Genomic DNA, 24,836 nt, shown 5'->3' on the forward strand with positions numbered 1-24,836 from the left:
TAGACTGTTGCGCCATCATTTATATGATAAAACACTTTATTTACCCAAATTGAGTCACTTCAGGGCCAAAACGTTCATTCAGATTATTTCAAGGTCTACTCAAGAAGAAAGGGGATTTAGATTTGACCCTTGCGGTTCTCCAAAAATTGTCATTGACGTCCAATAAATGCAAGCACTTCAGGAATGAACTTGCATCCTTCTTATCTGTATTTCACCGCATTTGTGTGGTGGTCCTCCTCAGGCTACAAAGCGGCCGGATAAAACTACAATCTTGGCTATTTTGGCACTCTAATGAATTACAATACCTTACTTAATTGTTCTAGTTTTGTGTACCATATATAAATGTGATCTTTTCTTAGATTGTTGCGCCATATTTTACATGATAAACACTTAATTTACCCAAATTGGGTACCTTCGCTGCGAAACCATTCACATTATGGCAGATTACTTCAAACTCCCACTCAAGAAGAAAAGGGACTTAAGAGTTGATCCTTGCGGTTCTCCAAAAGTTGTCACTTGACAAATGAACTTGCAACCTTTTTGTCTATATTTCACCGTATTTTTGTGTGTGTCCGTGCCCAATCATTTGTGTGGTGGTCCTCCTCAGGCTACAAAGCAGTCACATAAAACAGCAATCCTGGCTATTTTGGCGCTCTAATGAATTAGATTACCTTACTTAATTGTTCCAGTTTTGTGTACCATATATAAATGTGAGCTTTTCTTAGATTGTTGCGCCATATTTTACATGATAAACACTTAATTTACCCAAATTGGGTACCTTCAGTGCGAAACCATTCACATTATAGCAGATTACTTCAAACTCCCAGTCAAGAAGAAAAGGGACTTAGAGTTGATCCTTGCGGTTCTCCAAAAGTTGTCACTTGACAAATGAACTTGCAACCTTTTTGTCTATATTTCACCGTATTTTTGTGTGTGTCCGTGCCCAATCATTTGTGTGGTGGTCCTCCTCAGGCTACAAAGCAGTCACATAAAACAGCAATCCTGGCTATTTTGGCACTCTAATGAATTAGATTACCTTACTTAATTGTTCCAGTTTTGTGTACCATATATAAATGTGAGCTTTTCTTAGATTGTTGCGCCATATTTTACATGATAAACACTTAATTTACCCAAATTGGTTACCTTCACTGCGAAACCATTCACATTATGGCAGATTACTTCAAACTCCCACTCAAGAAGAAAAGGGACTTAGATTTGACCCTTGTGGTTCTCCAAAAGTTGCCATTGAAGTCCAATAAATGCAAGCACTTCATTAATGACGTATTTTTGTGTGTGCCCAATCATTTGTGTGGTGGTCCTCCTCAGTCTACAAAGCGGTCCCATAAAACGACAATCTTGGCTATTTTGTCCATCTCACGTAGCTCTCCTTTCACTTGTCACATCCCCAGCTAAATAATTCAACAAGTTCACACAATTACCCCCGCGGAGAGGAGACACCTGACAAAACGCACAAAAGGTGAGCTGGGTGTCCGCACAGTTAAATCTAATTAACGCAATGAATTCATTAGTGATGTTGTCAAATGGAAGCATTCAGTGACGCCGGCGCATCCTAATTAGATCACAATGGGCGCCGTCCGCCTAAATAGTCCGACTAATGAACGTGTCCTTGGTGGCACTTTTTATTACAGCGCCGCGTCTCTGCTCAAGCAAGACTCAATGAGACGGATTCAATTATGGGTCTCGGTAAAAAAAAAAAAGAGGGACAGCAATTTGCTTGTCAAGTTTGAATAGAAACCCAACGCTCGGAGGAGTTCGGAGCTTCGTGGCTCAAAAGTGCTCTCTAGAGGTAAGAGCAGGAATTACAGGTTTGGGATTGGTTGGTTGAGGAAAAATAAATAAATTCATTAAATTTTGCCTTTTTCATGAAAAAGTAATTTAATTGAGCATTTAATTAAATACATACAAGCTTGTCAGATCTGGATGTAAAATGTTTCCATTATATTACCGGTAGGGCGGCACGCTGGAGCAGCTGGTAAAGCGTTGGCCTCACAGTTCTGAGGACCCGGGTTCGATCCCGGCCCCACCTGTGTGGAGTGTGCATGTTCTTCCCGTGCCTGCGTGGGTTTCCTCCCACATCCCAAAAACATACAACATTAATTGATTGGCTGGCAACCAGATCACGGTGTACCACGCCTCCTGCCCGATGACAGCTGGGATATGCTCCAGCACTCCCCGAGACCCTTGTGAGGATAAGTGGCACAGAAAATGGATGGATATTACCAGTATATTTGAATTTTATTTCAAATAAATTGACCAGTTCTTTAACAAAATGGACTAAAAGCTTTGAAAAAATGCATTTAATTTTATGAAAAGAATTCCCCTTTTTATATTCAGATACAAATATGAGTACCCATTTAAAATGTTTTTGAATTAGTCATTTATTTCACTTTTTATATTTGCTTATTGGTTGATTTAATTCTTAGATAATAGAACCAAATATTTTATACATTTTTAATAAATCAACTGACCTTTTAATAAGACAAAATAGATTAATGTATACAGAGAAAATATTTTTTAATTTTGTTACATGCAACAAATAAACTACCTATTTAATATATATATATATTTTTTTTTTTTTACAAGAAGCCATTAAATCAATTCAAGTGATAAATGAAGAAAAAAGGAGATTAATTAGCAAATTAATGCAACAAATATTTTGAGACTCTTGATCATGTAAATACACGACGAGGTGGGTTAAAGACCTTTGAAGCCGAAAGGGACATTTTAACATTAAAATTCCTCTTCTGAAAAATATTTGAATATGACTACTGATGATGGGTCTTGACAAGTTTACAAATACATTGGGAAAGTTGTTAGAATGTCCATAATGGATCAAAGGGGGTGAATGGAACAAACATAAATATAATAGATGGCTTGTAATGTGACGCAAGCTCCAAAACGCAACAAAACAAAACATAATGCTTCTGAAGTTCGGGGTGTCAGTTCAACAAATGCGTTTAATAGAAAGCATTTGATATGTTTGCAGTTGCACTGGTAAATCTGCTGTCTTGCAAGATTTGCTTAGTCGAGTCATGCAAATAGGAATATGATTCTCCTTCTGCTATTTTCATTTTCTCAAGGAGCTTGTCGAAATCTCTCTAAGCCCCTTTAAGCCAAACCTAATAATTTTTGCCCTGTGAAAATAAGAGTTTGGAGTCTATTTCCCAGACAAGTGACATTGCTATTAGGATGCAGAGGGTGTCGTCTTTGAGATAGACGATGAGGATCGTGGAGCGGGATTATGAGGCTAATTCTTCTAATCACTTGTTTTTTTTTTTTTTTTGCGGCTTTCATTAATGTGTGCGGAAGGATGTTTGATTCTTTGAGACGCGAATGTGCAACGGGAGAAGTCGCCAACGACTTTTTACAGCGAGACGAGAGAAGCCGCACTGATGGAGAACTTCCCTCATTTTGTGCTCAAAGTTGGATATTAAAGACTGTGAAGTTTGGACTTGGCTTTGAGTTAAATTCATGAGACGACTTTTAATGTAGTTGTATTTACAGGAAAAGAAGTGAAAGTCACTGCAAAAGTAAAAGTGCTATCCGTCCACTTTAATTTAAAAAACAAAACAAAATAAAAACAAGTGTCTTCATATATCATAATTCCCAGCCTATAGAGCGCACCTGGTTACGAGCCTCAACCAGTACATTTGTAAAGGAAATACCATTTGGTACATACAGTGAAGAAAATGAGTATTTGAACACCTGTCTATCAGCTAGAATTCTGACCCTCAAAGACCTGTGAGTCCACTTTTAAAAGTCCACCTCCACTCCGTGTATTATACTGAATCAGATGCACCTATGTGAGGTTGTTAGCTGCATAAAGACACCTGTCCACCCCGTACAATCAGTAAGACTCAAACTTGTTACATGGCCAAAGAGCTGTCCAAAGACACCAGAGACAAAATTGTACAACTCCACATGGCTGGAAAGGGCGACAGAGAAATTGCCAAGCAGCTTGAAGACAAATCACGAGTTCCATCCCAAGAACACCATCCTTGCTGTGAAACATGGGGGTGGTAGCATCATGCTTTGGGGGTGTTTTTCTGCACATGGGACAGGATGACTGCACTGTATTAAGGAGAGGATGACCGCAGCCATTGAGTGTGAGATTTCGAGAAACAACCTCTTTCCCTCAGTCACAGCATTGAAGATGGGTTGTGGCTGGGCCTTTCAACATGACAATGACCCGAAGCACACAGCCGGGAAAACCAAGGAGTGGCTCCATAAGAAGTATATCAAGGTTCTCGCGTGGCCTAGCCAGTCTCCAGCCCTAAACCCAATAAAAACTCTTTGGAGGGAGCTGAAACTCTGTTTCTCAGCGACAGCCCAGAAACCTGTCTGATCTAAAGAAGATCTGTGTGGAGGAGTGGGCCAAAATCCTTCCAGCAGTGTGTGCAAACCTGGTGAACAACTACAGGAAATGTTTGACCTCTGTAATTGCAAACAAAGGCTACTGTACAAAATATTAACAATAGTTATCTCAGGTGTTCAAATACTTATTTGCAACTGTGTCACATAAATAGTTAAAATGTGTGTATTTTTCTTTTTAGATTATCTCTCTCACCCTCTACAATTTCTAACTGGGAGAACTTATAATATAGCAGGGTGTTCAAATACTTATTTTCTTCACTGTACATATGCCGCAGCTGTATAAAAGCTGCAAGTGCCCACCGCCACGCTAACACTAATGCTAGGGCTGGTTGGGGGGGGGGACATACCAGTAAAAATCCCGGCAGTTACACACGAGCGCTGCCCTAACAGGCCCGGGACCAGTAAAAGTCACTTCCTCGGCACACATATTCCACCGGTCTCACTCTTACCTTTTCCGCTCGAATAGCCCCTTGCGGCCGTTGGAAAAAAAAATGCACAAATTAGCCGCATCACCGCATAAACCGCAGGGTTGAAAGCGTGTGAAAAAAAGTCGCGGCTCATAGGCCGTAAATTACGGTATTTAGCTTACGTTTGTTCCCTTTTTGTAGAATTAGTGTCCAAAAAGTGACCACAAATGTTTCCTTTTCCGAGGACGAGTCCCATCCAGACCATCCTTTTTGAATGGATGTAATCGGCAACACGCAGCCCAGGGAAAAAAAAAAAACAATAAATCCACCAGAACTTTGAATATGATACTAAAGATTTGCATAATAGCGATTCCTGTTTTCATAATCCCTGTTGGCGAATTTAGCGTCCTTTTTGCTGTGCGGGATCCGCCCGAACGGCGCGTGGTCGTCGAAACACGTGTCGAAGACCTCGTCCACGATTTTCTCCGCCTCCTTGCGGCTGATTTTCCTCACGGCGAGGATGGAGCGGAGGGCCCGGCCTCGGACGCACTCCTGGCCGAGCAAATGGGGGGGACGGATTTAGAAAGGGAAAGCATCCCGCGGTGTTGATTTGGGAGGAAGGGGGGGGGGGGGGGAGGAGAGACACAATATGGTACCTGATGATGCTGCTTAATCCCAAAGTGGAACCGGGCCAATTCATTGGAGAAAGCGCAGTCGCCGCTGAGGTTCGCGGCACGAATCTGACACAATGACAACATAAATTAGGTCTGACCGATATATTGCGTATACATACTTTTCATATGTTTATGTGATCTATTTCAAATTCAGTCCTGGTTAAAACTGAGTGGGACAGGAACAGGAATAACCGGAGTGCGACACTGAAGGATTATCACTATTTTATTTTATAAATAAAGAATCATGCAGTGGTTAAAATTCATTTAAGAATTTTGTCATACAAAAGTGTGCATTTTAATTTACCTTTAATTTACCTGTAATGAATGAATAATGAATAATAATAATGAATAAATTATAATATGAATATAATATGAACTTGCTAGTGAGGATGTGAAATGATTGAAAAAAATTCAACACAAATGCAAGTTGGATTTGATGTATAGTTCTTATAAAAAATAACATTTTATTTATTACTAATAATTATAAAGAATAAATATTATTATAATAATTACAAATAATTTCCAACAGCAAAAAGGATGGACATGGCTGTAGTGAACACTTATTTCCAGAAGAGGGAGGAACATATAGTGACCTACAAGAGCGGAGGTAGAAGCACGCAGGTGGATTATATTTTGCGCAGACAATGTAATCTGAAGGAGATTACGAACTGTAAAATAGTGGTAGGAGAGAGTGTAGCTCGACAGCATAGGATGGTAGTATGTAGGATGATTCTGGTGGTGGGTAGGAAGATTAAGAAGACAAAGGTCGAGCAGAGAACCATGTGGTGGAAGCTGAGAAAGGAAGAATATTGTGCGGCCTTCCGGAAAGAGGTGAGACAGGCTCTCGATGGACAGCAGAAGCTCCCGGAAGACTGGACGACGACAGCCAAGGTGATCAGAGAGACAGGCAGGAGAGTACTTGGTGTGTCTTTTGGGAGGAAAGGGGAGAAGGAGACTTGGTGGTGGAACCCCAAAATACAGGGAGTCATACAAGGAAAGAGATTAGCGAAGAAGAAGTGGGATACTGAGAGGACCGAGGAGAGGCGAAAGGAGTCCATCGAGATGCGACGTAGGGCAAAGGTAGAGGTGGCAAAGGCTAAACAAGAGGCATATGAAGACATGTACACCAGGTTGGACACGAAAGAAGGAGAAAAGGATCTCTCCAGGTTGGCCAGACAGAGGGATAGAGATGGGAAGGATGTGCAGCAGGTAAGGGTGATTAAGGAAAGAGATGGAAATGTGTTGACTGGTGCCAGTCGTGTGCTAAATAGATGGAAAGAATACTTTGAGAAGTTGATGAATGAAGAAAATGAGATAGAAGAAAGAGTTGAAGTTGCCTCGTGTGAAGGACCAGGAAGTGGCAATGATTACTAAGGGGGAAGTCAGAAAGGCACTCCAAAGGATGAAAAATGGAAAGGCAGTTGGTCCTGATGACATACCGGCAGAGGTATTGAAGCAATTTGGAGAGATTGCTGTGGAGTTTTTGACCAACTTATTCAACAGAATACTAGCGGGCGAAAAGATGCCTGAAGAATGGAGGAAAAGTGTCCTAGTTGCCATTTTTAAGAACAAAGGGGATGTTCAGAGCTGTGGGAATTATAGAGGAATGAAGTTGATGAGGCACACAATGAAGTTATGGGAAAGAGTAGTGGAGGCTCGACTCAGGACAGAAGTAAGTATCTGCAAGCAACAGAATGGTTTCATGCCTCGAAAGAGTACCACAGATGCATTATTTTCCTTGAGGATGCTAGTGGATAAGTGCAGAGAAGGTCAGAAGGAGCTACATTGTGTCTTTGTAGACCTAGTAAGCCTATGACAGAGTACCAAGAGAGGAACTGTGGTACTGTCTGGTGTGGTAGAGAAATATGTTAGAATAGTATAGGACATGGATGATGGGAGCAGAATAATGTTGAGGTGTGCCGTCGGTGTGACAAAAGAATTGAAGGTGGAGGTGGGACTGCAGCAGGGATCAGCTCTGAGCCCCTTCCTGTTGGCAGTGGTAATGGATAGGCTGACAGATGAGGTTAGACTGGAATCCCCTTGGACCATGATGTTCGCAGATGATATTGTGATATGCAGTGAAACAACAAGAAGCAGAACTGGAGGTAGCAGAAATGAAGATGTTGAGGTCTCTGCTAGGATGAAGGGCAAAGTTTACAAAACAGTGGTGAGGCCGGCCATGATGTACGGATTAGAGACGGTGGCACTGAAGAAACAACAGGAAGTAGAACTTGAGGTAGCAGAAATGAAGATGTTGAGGTTCTCGCTCGGAGTGAGCAGGTTGGATAGGATAAGAAATGAGCTCATTAGAGGGACAGCCAAAGTTGGATGTTTTGGAGACAAGATTCGAGAGAGCAGACATCGATGGTTTGGACCGGTTCAGAGGCGAGAGAGTGAGTACATCGGTAGAAGGGTGCTGAGGATGGAGCTGCCAGGCAAAAAAGAGCGAGAGAGGAAGACCAAAGAAAAGGTGGATGGATGTGGTGAGGGAGGACATGAAGACTGTGGGTGTTAGAGAGGAAGATACACGAGATAGGCTAAGATGGCAAAAGATGACATGCTGTGGCGACCCCTAACGGGACAAGCCGAAAGGAAAAGAAGACTAATCATTTCCAACAGACAAAAATAATAAATACATTTTAAAAATAATTTCTTTAACCAATTCATTATATTTTATAAAGCATTATGTTGAATGTTTTGACATATACATTCTATTAAAAAAAATTAAATACATGCATTATAAATTGCGTTTGTTGGTCTGTAGAGAAAGTTGTTTTATATAATTAATTGTTATTATTAATATTTAACAAACTGCACTATGTTGGGTTTTTTTTAATTCCAAAAATAAAATAAAGACATCCCATTCGTCCAGCCAGTCATTTTCTGTACCATTGATCATCATTGTAATTTTTTTTTCTTCTGGATTTCATATTGGGAGGGTAATTCTCCCAGGTTGTTGTTGTCTTTGTTGTTAAACGAGCAGAGAGGAAAATCAGAATCCCGACCCTCACCTCAGAACACGCTAAATGTCTGAAGTTGTTGAACCAGTCCACGTGGGCCCGACAGTGGTCGAAAGCGTGGATGAGCTCGTGCGTGACCACCCGGTTCATGTGAGACTGCTGGTGGATGTTATTCTGACACAAAACAATCTAAAAAAAAATAAAATTACATAAAAAAAAAAAATAAAATAACAAAAGCATTCCGACTGAATACTGTGGTTTTTATTCAGTTAACAATTCCTAATTAACGTCAATAGCGATTCTCACTTGGGACGTGGCTGCGTCAAATCCACCGCTGACCGTCCCGTCGCAATCTTCGCAGGCAAAATGGCGGTCTTTAAACACTTTACTGGGCCAAATAGAGAACAGATTTCACATCAATGATGAAAAACTGACACTTCTGACACCATATTTCTTGCAGCAGGTGGCAGTGGACACTTGTGCAACCGCATAATCTTGACTTCTCGAATAAGAAAGTGTGACAAAAGCCGTTTAATTCTATTAAATTATGCCGTACTGTACGTTTTATGAAGTATGACATTATAATGCAGTATTTTTTTCATTTTAAAAAAATTGCAAAAGTCTGGGGTGTTTTTCTGGGGGGGGCTGGAACAGATGAACGGCATTTCCATTCATTTTAAAAGGGGGAAAGATGAGTTGATGAACAAATATAAAGGACAATTAAAAGCGAGCAAAAATAATGATTCAATTGTTATCAATTGCAAATAAAATCAAAAAAATAAATTATAAAATTTTTAAAGTATGGCATTTTAAGGCAGTATTTTTTTCATTGAAAAAATTGCAAAAGTTTGGGATGTTTTTCTGGGGGGGGAGCAGAAATGATTAATTGCATTTGCATTAATTTTAAAGAGGGAAAGATGCACAAATATTAAGGCACCATTGTACAGGACAATTCAAAGCTAGCAAAATAATGATTCAATTGTTATCAATTTTTAATAAAAGCAAAAAATCAATTGTGAATTAATGTTTAAAACTGAACAGTTTCTGGAGATTAAAAGCAAATATGCAAATATATTGAACTTCAAAGTTAAATACAACTGAGCTGTACTTAGGCAGGAATTATTTCGCCTTCCAGGAGTCGAACCAACCTATGAAGCATCTTTTTTGGGGCGAGAACATGCAAAAACTCTACCCTGAAAATTCAAAATTGAGGCAGAAGTGCTAACCACTAGCTCACCGTGCTGCATCACAATCCCCGAATTTTAATTGCGTGCAAAAATAAACTACAAAAATCATAAATGCAACTTACCATCCAGAGTTTTTCATGGCACTGAGGAGGAGTTTGGCATAGGGACCTGAGTGAAGTAAATAACACATTGGAAGTTGTAATTGTCATTGTTCATACAAGAGTGACAATAAAGTCACATTCTACTGTATCCCCAATTTTTACAGCAGGCTAACAGCTACATAGCTAACAGCATCTTCTACATTACATTGGTTACTGATAAAAACACAGTTATTTCGCGTTTTGGTTGTTTGCTATACATTAAAAAAAAGCAAAATGTTATGTTCAAATGAAGTGATGATAACGTGACTCACTGGTTTCCACGGCTAACTGTAACATGACCTGACACTTGTGGTTGAAAGTGAACAGGCTCTCTGCGATGGAGCCCTTCTTGTACTTCCCGGCGTTCCTCTCCGGGAACAAATCGTACCCGTAATCTTCTTCTTGCTTCGTCTGCCCCATTTTTTAAAAATGTAGTCGGCTGCGTTGAGATATTTGTGAAGATATCCCCGGCCAGCCAGCGTTAGCTAGCAAGAGAGGTCATTGCTGGGGGTGAGATCACGTGATCGCGCCGGTTCAAAGGTTAAAAAAAAAGAACACCAAAATAATATTTTAATTGGTAAAATAATTTCTATCACCCCTTTTCAAATCAAGAAAATGTAGAAAAAACTAATTTTAAAAAACGCGAGTTGGTGACAACAAAGATCGTCTATCACAATTTAGCTTGACGTCAATTTGTGGTGGTAAATTCAAACCCTTTACCCTTTTGTCTTGGTTTTATATCCAAATAATGTATTATTAAGCTCGAGGAGGAGGAGGAGGAGATGGAATATAAACGTTTACAAAGAAGATGACTGTCTGTTTTTATGGAGTTGTTGTGCTCTTCTTTAGCGAAACAATCTTTGATTTTTTTCGGCATGCGCCGCAACGCAAAGCATGCTGGGATTCCGCTGTCATGGCTCCACACCAACAACATTAACGCAATAATCGCTTTTTAAAGACTCGCGAGAATTCCTGTCATATTTGTATCGTGGTTATAAACCGGAATAACAAGGAGCAGGTACTTTACCAACTTTGTACTTTATTGAAGCAGTGAGATGATTGAAAACGTTGTTAGCAGTTTGCTAAACGGGGCTGACTAGTAACTCGTGGCTTCTCTAAAGAATAGGAAATCAAAACCAAAGTTGCCCCCCAAAAAATTGTTTTTTTTTTCCGTCGTTTTAAATCGAAATTAATGTCTGTCTCGCAGGGAGGAAATCATGGCCGGGCCGAACAAAGCATTCGAGTTGCAAATGCAAATGCGGCAGAATGCAGAGGACCTGCAGAGCTTCATGAGGGAGCTGGAGACCTGGGAGACTGACATGAAGACCAAAGATGAGCAGTTGAGGAGGGGCGAGGAAGGGGACGCCAAGGTTCGGTGTGGACTGTGATCACGAGAACATTTAGATTTTAATAAATGTTCCCAGCATATTTTTTATTCTTTTATGTTTCAAGCCAAACCTCCCTCCCGTGCGTAACAAGGACTACAAAGCAAAAATGAGGGCCAAGAAGAAGATGAAGATGGCCAACAACAGTGACTCCAGAGCGGAGGGGTCCGGCGCCAAGAAGCCGTCGAGGATCAAATCGAATGATTATCGATCGTGGGACAGTTTTGATGTGGTCTGTCATCCATTAGTTAGACAAGCCATAGTCACCCCAAAATCAGCTGGGCAAAGATAAAAAATATATACATACTGTATGCATACAGTGGTTATAAATGTCCAATTACAAGTTTTTATGTTGAAAAAAATATAAGGCCAAGCTAAATCTTTTCGAAAACCTTTTCCATTCAACACAGTCGGGCGGGGGGAAAGATGTATTTTCAAGAAGGGAAGTAAAAATGCACAACACTCGTATAACTTAAAAATTAACCCAATTTCTTTGCCTTACTGAGATAAAAGTCTCCTAACAGGCCGCAATCAAGGAAATAACACTTCTTTTTTGTTTATGGTTAAGTTATATGATAACTTAAGTCAGCCATGTTGGGCCAGGAAGGAAAGGGAAACAACTCCGTGCTAACTTTTATTTAACTTTTTTCCTCTCCTGATACCAAATTATGACTTCAAATTAAAACACTTAATGCGTAATAAATCACGATGTCCCAAAAATGGGACGCTGCCCACGAATGGGTTATTTTAAGAAAAATATTTCAAAGCTTGTTTACTATTAGGAGAAATATATGCCCGTTGACAACTGGGATAGGCTCTAGCACTCCCCGCAAGCCTTGTGAGGATAAGCGGCAAAGAAAATGGATGGATGAATATTAAGGGTGAAAAAACCTGTTTGAATAATATATTTTTTCTATAAGTGAAGAGGGAAATAAAAGGTTAAAATAGGAAATTCTTTTTTTTAAGGCCAGATCGCCCATCTTTATTCATACGTGACTAAAGAAGTACTGGATTAATACATTTTTATTTTTTTAGGCCAAGGCTTTGGAGGAGGTGGATAAGGAGGAAAGTCCCATCGAGTCAGATTCTGAGGAAGGTGATCCGGAGCGAGCTTTAGCAGAGAAGGAAAAGGTAGCAGCCACCAAAGATGTTCTGAACGGACAAATAAGTCGGAGCGACAAATAACGCGGCTTCGTCGTCAGGGCAACGCATTCTTCAAAGAGGGAAAATACGACGACGCCATCGAGTGTTACTCAAGAGGGATGGCTGCGGATCCTTACAATCCCGTTCTTCCCACGAACCGGGCCTGCGCCTTCTTCCGCCTCAAGAAGCAAGCGTCGCCATACTCGATTGTCGTACTCGTTTCCGCGCACACTTAACGCGGGTTTTCCCTCTCCTCAGATATGCCGTGGCCGAGTCGGACTGCAACCTGGCCATCGCTTTAGACGGCAACTACTTTAAGGCGTACGCGCGACGAGGGGCGGCCCGCGTTGCACTGAAGAACTACGACGCTGCTTTGGAAGGTGGGCGACGATGTGGCCCTAAAAACCACCAGTGGATTGTCACTAATCTGGGTCATGGTCACCCACCAGAGACAAACGGGAAGACTTGAGTTAAAGTCCCAACATCAACAACCAAGAAGAGTCCTGTTGCCACTATTTAACTACCGGCCTACAGAGCGCACCTGGTTATAAGCCTCACCCAGTACAATTGTAAAGGAAATACCATTTGGTACATACATACGCCGCAGCCGTGTAAAAGCCGCAAGTGCCCACATTGAAACATGAGATATTTACAAAGAAAGACGGTACACAGTTTGGCCCTAGCGCCGCCACGCTAATGCTAGTACCTCTATGCTAATGGTAGCACCGCTACGCTAATGCTAACGCAGTCGCGCGAACAGGGTCAGTTGAAAAAAACATACTGGTAAAAATCACTGAGACACGGCAGTAACACGCTAGCCCAGCGCTAACACGGCCGAGTGTGACGGTCTGAGCGCTCCCCCGTGCTGAGAAGTCTCCTTGTGATGAATGCGCACACGTTACTAACAGGGGAACTCTGGGTACGTAGCAGACACTTAATGGTCTCATAGTTCCCCTTCTTCTACGTAGAGGGAGCGAACATACTTTATAATCTAACCCATATGCACGTTCGCTGTGTTCATTTTTCTGTGACGTCCATAGCGAACATGAACACTCGGCGACAAGTTGTTGAAGCATGGACAGGGATGTTTCAGAATGGCCAGAAGTTTACAAAATATACACGCATTACTCACAAAGAGACTTTGCAGCACCGGGAGCGCTCAGACCGTCACACCGGACCGGTAAAAGTCACTTCCTCCTCACATATTCCACCGTTCTCACTCTTACCTTTCCGCTTGAGTGCCCCCTTGCGGCCGTTAGAAAAAATGCACAAATTAGCTGCATCACCAAGGGTGTGAGAAAAGTCGCGGCTTATAGGCCAGAAATTACGGTATTTGGGACCAGTCGGCGTATCGTATCGTAGCAAAATGTATTACCCAAATTTCTGTGCAGATTACCAAACTGTTCTCAAGCTTGACCCCGGCAACCTGGAAGCGCAAAATGAAGAGAAGAAAATTAAAGAGGTGACTTGGATTTATGGCAGTGAAAAAGATCATTAAATTCTAAATTTTTCTGTGTTATTTGCTCCGTCAGATGCTTGGACTTCAGGAGCCGAGTGGGCCAAGGTCACTTCAGGCAGATCCCACAGAAGACCGGGACCAGCAAAGACAGACGGAAGAGCACCAAAGACGACAAGAGGCGGTCGTGCAAAAAGATCGAGTAAGATTCCGTACTGGAACCCGCAGATCGGGAGATTCATAGCAAGCAGCATGTTTTTGCGGTGAAGTTCTCCTCCGTTTGCCGACTTCCAGGGTAATGCGTACTTCAAAGAGGGCAAGTACGACGCGGCCGTGGAGTGCTACAGCCGAGGCGCCGAGGCGGACTGCACCAACGTGCTGCTGCCCGCCAACAGGGCCATGGCCTTCCTCAAGCTGGAGAGGTTCAAAAGAAGAAAAATGAACAAAAACAAACATCACAGCCTTTGCTGCTGCTTGGCGGAAAAAAACACGTCGATGTTCCGTTAGGTTCAAGGAGGCGGAGGAAGACTGCACCGTGGCGATCTCGTTGGACAAGACGTACTCCAAGGCGTTTGCGCGCAGGGGCACTGCCCGGGTGGGTTTGGGGAAGCTGGAGGACGCCATGAAAGGTAACGCATACCTGCCGCTTCCCCGATTTCTTCGGCCCTGTTAGTGCTAAAGCTATCGCTAACGCTAATGCTAATAGGGCCGGTTAAAATCAAACTTACCGGTAAATATCACTGAGACACGCCAGTAACACAGCAGCAACACGCTAGCACAGCGCTAACGCTAGCGCAGCACTAACAGGGCCGGCAAAAGTCACTTCCTCGGCACATGTATTCCACCGGTCTCATTCTTACCTTTTCCGCTCGAGTGCACAAATTAGCCGCATCGCTGCATAAACCGCAGGGTTGAAAGCGCGTGAAAAAAGTTGCAGCTTGTCGGCCAGAAATTACGGTATTTGTGATAAATCCACAAAAAAATTGCAGACTTTCAGGAGGTTTTGAAGCTGGAGCCAGGGAACAAGCAGGCCCAAATTGAACTCCAGAAACTCCAAATGGTGTGTTTTTACTTTCTCACTTATGTTTATAAATGTTTTTTTTTTTACCGAATTTTGTTTCCTGGATGCTTGTACTATCAGGATGGCGTTTCCAGCGGCTTCCTCCGAACACCCGACGGGTCCCAGAGGAGAACGGTGCAGCCCGTGGACAAAGAGGCTCACCTGCGCTCCACTGTAAGACGTGCGCTCATCTTTTTGTTTTCAAGACTTGACAGTCGAGCCACGCTGACTCCTTGCGATGCTCCTCAGAAGCCCATGAGGAGGATCGACATCGAGGAGATCAGCGGTAAGGTGACGGGACAGGATGTGGCGAGGCGCCACGGGGGCCAGAGCTCGCCGCCGCCTCCCACCGCGAAGACGATCCAGATCCAGGAGATACCGGACGCCCCCTCGCTACTGTCCGACCAGTTAGTTGAATCTTTCAAAATTCAGAACAGCTAGCTTAGATCAACATGTTTGATATTAGGCAGCCAACAAAAGCTTTCTTGATAGTGACATTTCTAAGACTCGACCGATTTACATCCAAAATTAAAAAAAAAAAAAAAGCCCCAAGTACCGTAATCTCCGGCCTATAAGCCACGACGTTTTTCACACGCTTTCAACCCTGAGGTTTATGCGGTGATACGGCGTGAGCGTGGCGCTAGCGTGAGGGCGGCGCTAGCGTGAGGGCGGCGCTAGCATTAGCGCAACGTGGGCACTCACGGCGCTAGCGTTAGCACCAAGCAAGCATTAGCCCGGCGCCAGCATTAGCACACCAGGTTATAAGCCTCGGTACACAGAAAGAGTTTAACGCTAGTTTATAACCAGGTGCACTCTCTAGGCCGGGAATTACGGTAAATTCACTCACGCCAGATACCCAACAATTAATTTAAAAAGTCAATTTTCCATAATACGGCCCCTTTAAACGTTCTCTGTTTGCCATCAGACCTTCTTTAACGGCGCAAACCAAACAAAACCAGCCGGAGGAAAGCGTCCTTCCCCCGGAATCATCACACGAAGCCCCCCCAGTAAACCTCCCAGCCCCACCCAGCAAGAGTTTCCAGCTCGAAGCCGACCTGCGCGCGATTGGAAACCAGCCGGAAGTGGTTTACAGATACCTAAAGGTTGCTTTTCATCCAGAGCGGGTAACTTTTATGCAAAATGTCGAATTTTTTTTTCATGTGTTTTTTTTTTTTTTTTTTTAATTTACTTAGCAAATCACGCCAGAGACGTACGCACGCATTTTCCAGAGCTCGCTCGAACCTCACATCCTCACTCAGATTCTCCAGACGCTGCGAGATTTCTACATCCGGTGAGAACATTTCCAGCCGAGACGTACCACTAAACGTTCCAAGATACTCATATTTTGTTTTTGGGTTTTTTTTGCGCCATTTTAAAACCTAAATTGCATCCCGCCGGAGCAGGAACGAAGCTGCGGCCCTCACGGCGGACATCTTGAAAAACCTATCGAGCGTGAGGCGCTTCGACACGGCCGTCATGTTTATGTCTTCCTCGGAGAAGAAAGGTGCGATTCCTCCAGGTGGTTGATTTCTCGTCAGTTCTATTTACACGTAAATTTTTCTTTTCCCCCGCTCAGTGGTGAAAGAAATATTCGACTTCCTCCACCAAGCGGACGTGGACGCGTCATTTGTACAAGCCTTACAGAAGAAGTACTGCGTGTGAGCTTGTCGGTTCAGGTTCTAACCTATACTGGATCCTCGTTGAATTTCCTCCCTCGTGGAACAAATGAGAGCTACGACACGTCAAAGTCATCCCTGAATAAAAATGTATTGTTTTGCAACACGCTTTTTCGCACTCTTTCCACACAAACTTCACAGTCCAACCGAGAACTGGTCCCCTTACAGATTGGATTCAAAATGACCGGGTTCATACATTTCCATTCCAAGAGCAAGAACGTCTGCTTTTTCTGCAGACATAATTGTCCGTAGGTGCAAATTTGAGCGGGACCACTGGTTTTGACTAAACCGCAGGTGTCAAAATCAAGGCCCGGGGGCCAGAAGCAGCCCACCGCATGATTTTGTGTGGCCCGCGAAGGCAAATCTTCCGTGATTTTTTTTTGGTTCAAATTTGAACCAAAATTTCAAACTGTCATATCATAAATGATGACGTTGTGATATTGCAAGCATTTTTGTGTTACCAGACATTGACAATTTCTTGATTTCTGATTCCAAATCTAGTTGGTAAATTTAATGTGTAAATATGATGGGTCAATTAAAGATTTTCATGGTTTCAATCATAACGGCTCTCTGACGGAAACCGGAACTACAATGTGGCCCGCGATGAAAATTAGGTGGATCTCGCTTTGAAGCGGATGTCAAAGTGACGTTTCTGCGGAGTCTTTTAGAGGCCTGAAGGTCAGGATCTCCGTGACGGTGTGTCCTGCGTAAACAAAGGAACCGTCACACGGGTTCACGTTAGAACCGAATGGGCGTCACGCCCCCCTCACTTACGTTTCCACTGGTCGAGCGTCAGGTCCGCGTTGTCCGCGCTCTGGTCGTACGGCTGCGCCTCGGTCTCCTCCTCAACGTCGCGGAAGTCGGCGAAGAAGGGAAAGCCCAGGGCCTCCGAAGCGCTGGCCCGCTCGTCCGGGTCCAGGAGGAGCATCTTCTCCAACGCGCACACGGCTGCGACGCGGGAACACCACAACGTGAGGGATGTCCGGTTGCGTCCACTGAGCGTTTGCGAGCTTCGTGCGTACCGTGTGAGCTCGCTTTGGAGAAAATGGAGTGCAGGTCCGTTTTGGGGACTTTCGACAAACCCCTCAGGTAGTTTTTGGCCTATTTGGGGGAATAACAGATGGGAAAGCCTCAATTCAACATGGCTAATGTACATCCATCCATCCATTTTCTTTGCCGCTTATCCTCATGAGGGTCACGGGGAGTGCTGGAGCCTATCCCAGCTGTCAATAGGCAGGAGGCGGGTTACACCCTGAACTAGTGGAGACAAACAGCCACACTCACAATCACACCTAGGAGCAATTTAGAGTGTTCAATTAATGTTGAATGTTTTGGGGATGTGGGAGGAACCCAGCGTGCCTGGAGGAAACACACACAGGCAGGGGGGAGAACATGCAAACTACACACAGGCGGGGCCGGGATTGAACCCGGGACCTCACAACTGTGAGGCCAACGCTTGACCAGCTTATCCACCGTGCCACCCTGACATTTAATTTAAATGTTTATTTTAATGTGATTTCAACTTAATTCTATTTTAATTCTGATTGAGCTTAAATTTAATGTAATTATTTTTTTTCAAATTAAATTTTGATGTAATTTTGTTTGTTTATTTTTTATCTAAATGTGAATGTAATTGTAATGTATTATTTTAAAAGAATTTAATTCCGATTTATTTTACCTTTTAGAGTAATATGTGTTTAACTTAATTATTGTAATTAAAATTTTATTCTAGCGCAATTCTTTTTTTCATTAATGTAATCTGTTTATTTTAATATAATTTTAATGTATTTATACTTTAATTTTGTTTCGTTTAATTTTAAATAATTTAAATGTAAATAATTTTAATATCTACACAAATAATACATATAGACAAATTTACTCACATCTTGGCTTTGGAGCTTCACCACGAAGTCGGCAGCCGGCGTTCCGGTGATCTTCATGATTTCTCGGAGCTGGTCCAAGTCTGGCACAATCTCGAGGTCAAGGTTCACATTGAAAATTAAATTAAAACTCAAATAACAGTCATAAATAATTTCGGATACGATCATTGCCCTTGAACAACGGCTTCCCCAGCAGCATCTCCGCCATAATACAACCAGCAGACCAGATATCCACTAAAAAAGAAAACACACACACACAAAACAAAATACAGTAGTGACTTCATGTTTTAAAATAAAAACAATAGAACTCAAGTCAATTTCATGCCTTACGACTTTGTGCAGCTCCTGGTGTGCACACCTTGGCCACAAGGGGGCAGTGCGTATTATATTCTGTATTTAGCCCAAGTAACAGTCGCCGAAAAGGTTATACAGTCTGACCCAAAGGTCATCGACTCTAGATTTGCTAGCCCATCTAAGGCATTTTGCATTGTGTCTTAGCATAAAGCGAGTGGACTTTTGGAAGACAGTTACGTCATTTTATTAATACACAAGATCTACCGTAATTTCCAGCCTCCAGAGCGCACCTGATTAGGTCACCCAGTATGTTTGGAAAGGAAATACCATTTGGTACATACATAAGCCGCACCCGTGTAAAAGCCGCAAGTGCCCACATTGAAACAAGATATTTACGAAGAAAGGCGGTACACAGAAAGCGTTTTCAAAGTTTTAATATCTTAGCGTAGCTTAACATAGCGACAACACGGTCTCGAGAATAGGGCTGGTTAAAAAATTAAACGTACGGGTAAAAAAAAAAAAAAAATAGCCGTGGCAGCTACATAGTAGCAACACAGAAGGACAGCACTGACAGCGCCGGTAAAAAAAAAAAAATATATATATATATATACATATATACCTAAATCACTGAGACACGGCAGTAACACAGCAGGAACATGCTAGCTCGGCGCTAACGCAGCGCAACACTAACAAGACCAGTTAAAAAAAACATATTGGTAAAAATAACTGAGACACGGCAGTAACACAGCAGCAACAGGCTAGCGCAGCGCTAACAGGGCCGGTAAAAAAAAAAAAAAACATATTTGTAAAAGTCACTTCCTCGGCACATATATTCCACCGCTGTCATTCTTACCTTTTCCGCTCGAGTGACTCCTTGTGGCCGTTAGAAAAAATGCACAAATTAGCCGCATCACCGGATAAGGGTTGAAAGTGTGTGAAAAAGTCACGGTTTATAGGCCAGAAATTACGGTCATTCTTTTTTAATTTTATAGTCGGGAGTTTAAAGCCAGCATTTGGTCACTTTTCCTTAAAGAATCATTCAGTATCTAACTGGCCAAGCGACACCTTGTAGCCCGAAAAATGAGGAAGTTACGTTACTCAAAAGATAAAATGAAAAGGGGTCGGGAGGGGGGTCATTTGCTCCGCCTACCTGTTTGCGTGTAACGCATCCAGTTGAGAATGACTTCTGGGGCTCTGTACCAGCGGGTCACCACGTAACCCGTCATCTCGGCGTCGGCCTGCCTCGCCAAGCCAAAGTCGAGGATCTTAAAAATAATAATTTAAAAAAAAAAAAAAAAGTGATCGAAATGTTTTACTCAGTTCACGTCAGCAAAATTCCACTTCGGGGTGGTTGTGTGAAAATCATGTACTGTACCTTTAATTCACAATCCGGGTTGATGGCGAGATTTCCTGGTTTTAGATCCTGGAATGAGTTAGCACATAAAGTGAACTGTATGGGAAATCCGAGTGAATGGGCGGGTTCAAATCCCGCCCCGCCCCACAAAAAAAAAAAGTGCCACACACCCTGTGGATGATCCCCGCAGAGTGGATGTACTGCGGAGAGCCGATAAAAAGAAAACTTCAAGACTTAAAATGATCCATTTCGAGACGACGTGGAGGCGTCGGCGCTCGCTAACCTTGAGTCCCTTCATCATCTGGTAAACGAGGAACTGAACGCGGTCCCCCGACAGCCTCTCCATCTTCATGAGTTTGCCCAGGTCGGTGCCCATGTAGGGCATGACCAGGTAGCTGCGGGGGGTGAAAACTGCAAGTAGAAACGTTCTTTTCCGTTCTCCAAAATTGTGAGGCGGGAACGAGCGAGCGCTTACAAGTCTCGGAGGCGATCCAGGGTGATTTCCGCCGTGAAAACGTCGAGGAGGCCGATCACCTGCTCCGAGAAGGCGAGAGAATTGCCGTCAGCGCAACGTCAAGATTGGCTTCCCGCCGCAAGTCCAGCTCACGTTTTCGTGCTTCATGTGTTTGAGGAGTCGGAGTTCTCTGTAGGCCCGCTTGGCGAAAAGTTTGGACTGGAAGGGCCGGTGGAGCTTCTTGATGGCCACTTGCGAACTGGTCCGCCGGTCCCACGCTGAACTGGAACAGCGTGAAGTAGTTCAGCGATTCTCAAAAAATGTGATGGGATGTGGGCACGGGATGTGAAAGAATCCACCCATCCTTCCATTTTCTCCTCCGCTTATCCTCACGAGGGTCACGGGAGTGCTGGAGCCTATCCCGGCTGTCAACGGGCGGGAGGCGGGGTACACCCTGAACTGGGCGCCAGCCAATCGCAGGGCACACAGTCGGACTCACAAGCACACCTTGGGGCAATTTAGAGTGTCCATTTGTCGTGGGCCGCATTGTAGTTCCGGGACGTTAAGACTGTGGAACCACAGCCATGACCTCGCCTCATCATATTTACACATGAATTTTATGAACTCATTTTGGTATCAGAAATCCCGACAAATTAGTTTTTCAGCTCACATTCATGTGTGATAACACAAAAATGATTTATATTAAATGACAATTTCGAATTTTTGACCAGATTTTCACAAGAATCATGGAAGTTGACACTTTGTGGGCCACACAAAAATCGGGTGGCGGGCCGGATCTGGCCCCCGGGCCTTGGTTTTGACACCAGGGTTCTAACTGAACCTAAAAAAAACCAAACTATTTATTTAATTTATTATTTAATGTCATCATGACGGTTGCGCATGATGAAAATTGATTAAAAATACTGTTTTTAATTCAAGCTTTAACCTCCCTGCAGATCAGCGGCAAAGTCATTTGGAGAAAGTTTCTTTGACTTTTAACAACAATGAGGCTGGGGGTGCTTTTGTGCTTTTTTTTTGGGGGGGGGGGGTCAGGCGCCCTCATCCACACAACACAATGCAACGTGAGGGTCCTCGGGGAACCAGCTGTGCCAAAGTGTCTGAAAATGGCTGCAATGTTAATCAGATACAAGCTATAAAAGAAATATATACATAAATGTGTGGGGTTTTTTTTTCAGTTAAGATTTTGGCTATGAAACATTAATATTCATCACATTTTGCATCAGTTGTAAAAGCGCAGATTTTAGTACCGCTCACCATACGGTCCCGTAGGCTCCTGTCCCAACCTGCCTCAAGTCCCGGTACCTTTCCGGGACCTCCCACACGGTTCTGTTGACGTCCTGCCGGTAGAACCCCGACCTGGACCCTCGCAGGGCCATCCCGGAGAAGTTGGAGGCGAGGACGCTAATCCGCTTGGGTTTCGATGCGTCGGGGATGCTCATGGGGATGGGAAAATGTCGATAAGTCCGGGAGAAAGAACCACAGTCTGCCCTGGAGAGAAGTTTGGGGGGCCTGAATTCCACCGCAGGACCTCTCGTGTGTCTTACAGCTCGACCCCCCCCAACACAAAAGCACGTCTATTGTGACTGCCGGTCGCCCCGGGCAGTCTATGGGTGTGTCTGTAATGTGGGACAAACATCTGTCCCTCGCTTTTCTCCTTTGCTACTTTTTTTTTTAAATATATGTAACCTCACGAATAAAGCATGATTTAAAAAAAAAAAAGACTATGTTAAGCTATTCTCAAAAAGACCATTTTTTCGGAATGATAGATAAATTTCTTTGTTTTCAACATATTGCATATTACTAATAAATAAATCATAATAGGATAATTGGGGTTAATATTGTTATCCTTTCCCATTGAAATGAATGGAAACGGCTCAGCTAATCTTGGTCATTTTCTTCGCAGATGATAAAGAATACGTGACTCACATTGTCTGTCCACGTGGTGCTGCACTGTTTGTATTCAATCTATTGTTGAAAGGGTTCCAGCACCGTTTTGTTGCATCTATATGAGATTACAAATGTTTTATGGGGTGTTTATTCCTCTGATCTTCGCAATGAACTTTTCCAATGGCGACCTTAAGCTCCGCCCCCCTTAGCCATGTCCCACAACTTTCCAAAATGGCGAGTGAACAGAACACGTTTGAAGTCGATTCTCCACCGCTTATTCCAGATAATATTGGGGTATGTTTTTTGGCAAATGGGTCGGACTTGTCCAAGAGAGTTCTCCAGAGAAGTCTCAACTATTTCACGCTTAGGATGTGTACACGGAATTAAGATTTTGGACGGAGCGGGACGCAACGTCGGGCTTACGGTGAAACGTTGGCGGTCGATGCAAAAAAAGTTCGACGCCTCCCAAACTTCATATTGAAATCCAACAGGATCAAATAGTGGAATGGCACTGCGCATGTAAAGCAGGGTGAGTACTGAGTTGTTCTCCTGCAATGTATAAAGCACTGATAATAATGAAATCAAATTCAGAGAAGATATTTCTCCCTCATTTACCTTGGAACATATAGCCTTGCGTTTGTTGATATTGTCCACATTTAGTTGTACGTGCACTCTTCCGCGAGCCTTAATCCATCGTAGACACTTCGCCAACTGTGTTTTAGGCTATGGAAAATGAATCAAGTGGGCCCCTTGTAAGCTAGCAGGATATCTTTCATCAAAATTGCACGTTCCCCAAGCGCATCTGACGACCAATTTCTTCGTGACATTAACTTTTCCAAGCGCACGCTACTGACAATCAGCATTGCTTGTGGGACAATACGGCGAAGAGGGGCGTGTTAAGACAATGCGGCTATCTGATTGGTTATTATTGTATGAGTGATTGACAGGTCCGAAAGGTTCATTAGGGGCAGAGCTTGGGTGAATATAAGCGTAGCGTCTTATACTGTGGGATATAATTTTTTTTTCCATATTAATGACCTGTATTGTATAGTTTAATATGGCATCCTATACTCCTGATAAAATATATTTTACCACGGCATAGCAAATTACTGCCAAGAATGTAGTATACTACAGATAATTGTTATGATCCTTAGTATAATAGGCCAGAGTCAATTATTGCACAGTATAGTGAGAAAGATATTTCAATTCCAAGACTTTTAAGAACTCAGCTCAATTATACGCCGTATGTGCTGTACTACACTATGGTAATACCATACAATGTACTGTACAACTATCCAAGATGGTATTTGGTTGTTATCATGACAAAAGCACGTGTACGCCATTGTGGTAATAGGAGCCTTCATTCAAGATAATGCTCTGACAATCAATATAATACATACCTTTGGTGATACAAAGTGCACAAATTCAAAATATAAAAGACAAAAAGCAAATAACTAATGTGTAAAAAAAAAAAAAAAAAAAAAGAAGGTAAAAGTACATTATGTGACCAGTGTATGAAACACGTGAAAATGTTTCCAATCGTCCATCGCATGCCACATTGACATCATTGATACACAATTTTAACTTCACTTATGTGGCCGCTATTCAAAAACGTGTGCAGGCATCCACGTGAGAACGTCAACATTCACATCACCTTGAAGTGGTCCGAGGTCGCCCTCTTTGCGATCCTCAAATACTTCCAAGTGATAACAAGACAAGGAATCCCGGTGCGAGCGTTGTGCAGGGGCGATTCGTAATCAGCTGGGAAACGTGTGATTATCGCAAAGTCAATTATAACAAGGCTAATAATATAACTTTGCACGGGGTATTGCTGTATACTTTCGGGGGAAATTGGGACTTAGCTGTAAGTATATAACACGTTAATGAAAAGCACAGATGCTGTTTACTTTTCTGTATAGCGCAGGTTATTATTTCAATATTTTGATTCACGATGGGAAGAAACGATAAGATCTGATTACCGTAATTTCCGGCCTATGGAGGGGCGACTTTTTTTCCACACTCTTTCAACCCTGCGGTTAATGCGGTGATGCGGCTAATTTGTGCTTTTTTTTTTTTCTTTCAAGGCCGCAAGGGGGCACTCGAGAGGAAAATGTAAGAGCGAGACCGGTGGAATATATGTGCCGAGGAAGGGACTTTTACCAGTCTGGCTCACTGATCTAAAAAAAAAAAAAAAGATTGGATGGCTCATTGGCCACCAAAACTGAAGTCGCCATCCACCATCTTGATACTCCCAAAACAACCGCGCCGACCTGCGCGTTCATCGCCAGTTTCATGGCTGTGGGAAAACATTCCACAGGTAAGTAAGAAAGATTTACTTTGACACTGTTAAAGTTTGTTTGTAGAGGGTTTGTCTTTATTTTCTGATGAGGTGAATTCAATTGAACAAAGTTTCGTTTACGGTTGTTGTTCACTGTTCACGCTCTCCTTCACTTTTATAGGCCG

The 24,836-nt window shown here is 42.9% G+C and overlaps 3 protein-coding genes across 3 annotated transcripts; 1 reads left to right on the forward strand and 2 right to left on the reverse strand.

Annotated features, from left to right (window-relative positions):
- Positions 1-3,593: 3,593 nt before the first annotated feature.
- Positions 3,594-10,332, reverse strand: atp23 (ATP23 metallopeptidase and ATP synthase assembly factor homolog). Its single transcript, XM_061807482.1, has 6 exons — positions 10,036-10,332; positions 9,746-9,791; positions 8,743-8,824; positions 8,488-8,625; positions 5,459-5,542; positions 3,594-5,354 (listed from the first exon to the last, which is right to left on the reverse strand). Exons 1-6 carry the CDS (start codon positions 10,181-10,183, stop codon positions 5,151-5,153), a joined length of 702 nt encoding a protein of 233 aa, XP_061663466.1. The 5' UTR covers positions 10,184-10,332; the 3' UTR covers positions 3,594-5,150.
- A 296-nt stretch (positions 10,333-10,628) lies between these two features.
- rpap3 (RNA polymerase II associated protein 3) lies at positions 10,629-16,581 on the forward strand. The gene is made up of 17 exons (XM_061807476.1): positions 10,629-10,781; positions 10,971-11,133; positions 11,216-11,380; positions 12,184-12,279; positions 12,351-12,478; positions 12,550-12,671; positions 13,683-13,753; positions 13,824-13,949; positions 14,042-14,169; positions 14,255-14,376; positions 14,737-14,807; positions 14,889-14,981; positions 15,057-15,214; positions 15,733-15,910; positions 16,001-16,098; positions 16,211-16,311; positions 16,384-16,581. The coding sequence occupies exons 2-17, from the start codon at positions 10,981-10,983 to the stop codon at positions 16,467-16,469; spliced, it is 1,896 nt and encodes a 631-aa protein (XP_061663460.1). The 5' UTR covers positions 10,629-10,781; positions 10,971-10,980; the 3' UTR covers positions 16,470-16,581.
- A 59-nt stretch (positions 16,582-16,640) lies between these two features.
- Positions 16,641-22,032, reverse strand: LOC133493753 (mitogen-activated protein kinase 12-like). Its single transcript, XM_061807478.1, has 12 exons — positions 21,741-22,032; positions 20,619-20,748; positions 20,487-20,545; positions 20,295-20,406; positions 20,182-20,211; positions 20,033-20,080; positions 19,808-19,922; positions 18,526-18,597; positions 18,367-18,446; positions 17,506-17,584; positions 17,258-17,431; positions 16,641-17,186 (listed from the first exon to the last, which is right to left on the reverse strand). Exons 1-12 carry the CDS (start codon positions 21,923-21,925, stop codon positions 17,122-17,124), a joined length of 1,149 nt encoding a protein of 382 aa, XP_061663462.1. The 5' UTR covers positions 21,926-22,032; the 3' UTR covers positions 16,641-17,121.
- Between the last annotated feature and the right edge of the window lie 2,804 nt (positions 22,033-24,836).

This window comes from Syngnathoides biaculeatus, chromosome 20 (genome assembly GCF_019802595.1).
Source record: "Syngnathoides biaculeatus isolate LvHL_M chromosome 20, ASM1980259v1, whole genome shotgun sequence".
Lineage (NCBI taxonomy): Eukaryota > Metazoa > Chordata > Actinopteri > Syngnathiformes > Syngnathidae > Syngnathoides > Syngnathoides biaculeatus.

Excerpts from the sequence above, each read along its gene's own strand:
- rpap3 (XM_061807476.1), top strand. The coding sequence starts at position 10,981 with ATGGCCGGGCCGAACAAAGCATTCGAGTTGCAAATGCAAATGCGGCAG. Across the intron at positions 14,808-14,888 it reads AACTCCAGAAACTCCAAATG|GATGGCGTTTCCAGCGGCTT; the intron begins GTGTGTTTTTAC and ends TTGTACTATCAG. Across the intron at positions 16,099-16,210 it reads CTGCGAGATTTCTACATCCG|GAACGAAGCTGCGGCCCTCA; the intron begins GTGAGAACATTT and ends CCGCCGGAGCAG.
- LOC133493753 (XM_061807478.1), bottom strand. The coding sequence starts at position 21,925 with ATGAGCATCCCCGACGCATCGAAACCCAAGCGGATTAGCGTCCTCGCC. Across the intron at positions 20,546-20,618 it reads AACACATGAAGCACGAAAAC|GTGATCGGCCTCCTCGACGT; the intron begins GTGAGCTGGACT and ends TTCTCGGAGCAG. Across the intron at positions 17,585-18,366 it reads TGAAGCTCCAAAGCCAAGAT|GCCAAAAACTACCTGAGGGG; the intron begins GTGAGTAAATTT and ends TCCCCCAAATAG.
- atp23 (XM_061807482.1), bottom strand. The coding sequence starts at position 10,183 with ATGGGGCAGACGAAGCAAGAAGAAGATTACGGGTACGATTTGTTCCCG. Across the intron at positions 8,626-8,742 it reads TTGACGCAGCCACGTCCCAA|ATTGTTTTGTGTCAGAATAA; the intron begins GTGAGAATCGCT and ends ATTTTTTTTTAG. Across the intron at positions 5,543-8,487 it reads GACATTTAGCGTGTTCTGAG|ATTCGTGCCGCGAACCTCAG; the intron begins GTGAGGGTCGGG and ends TCATTGTGTCAG.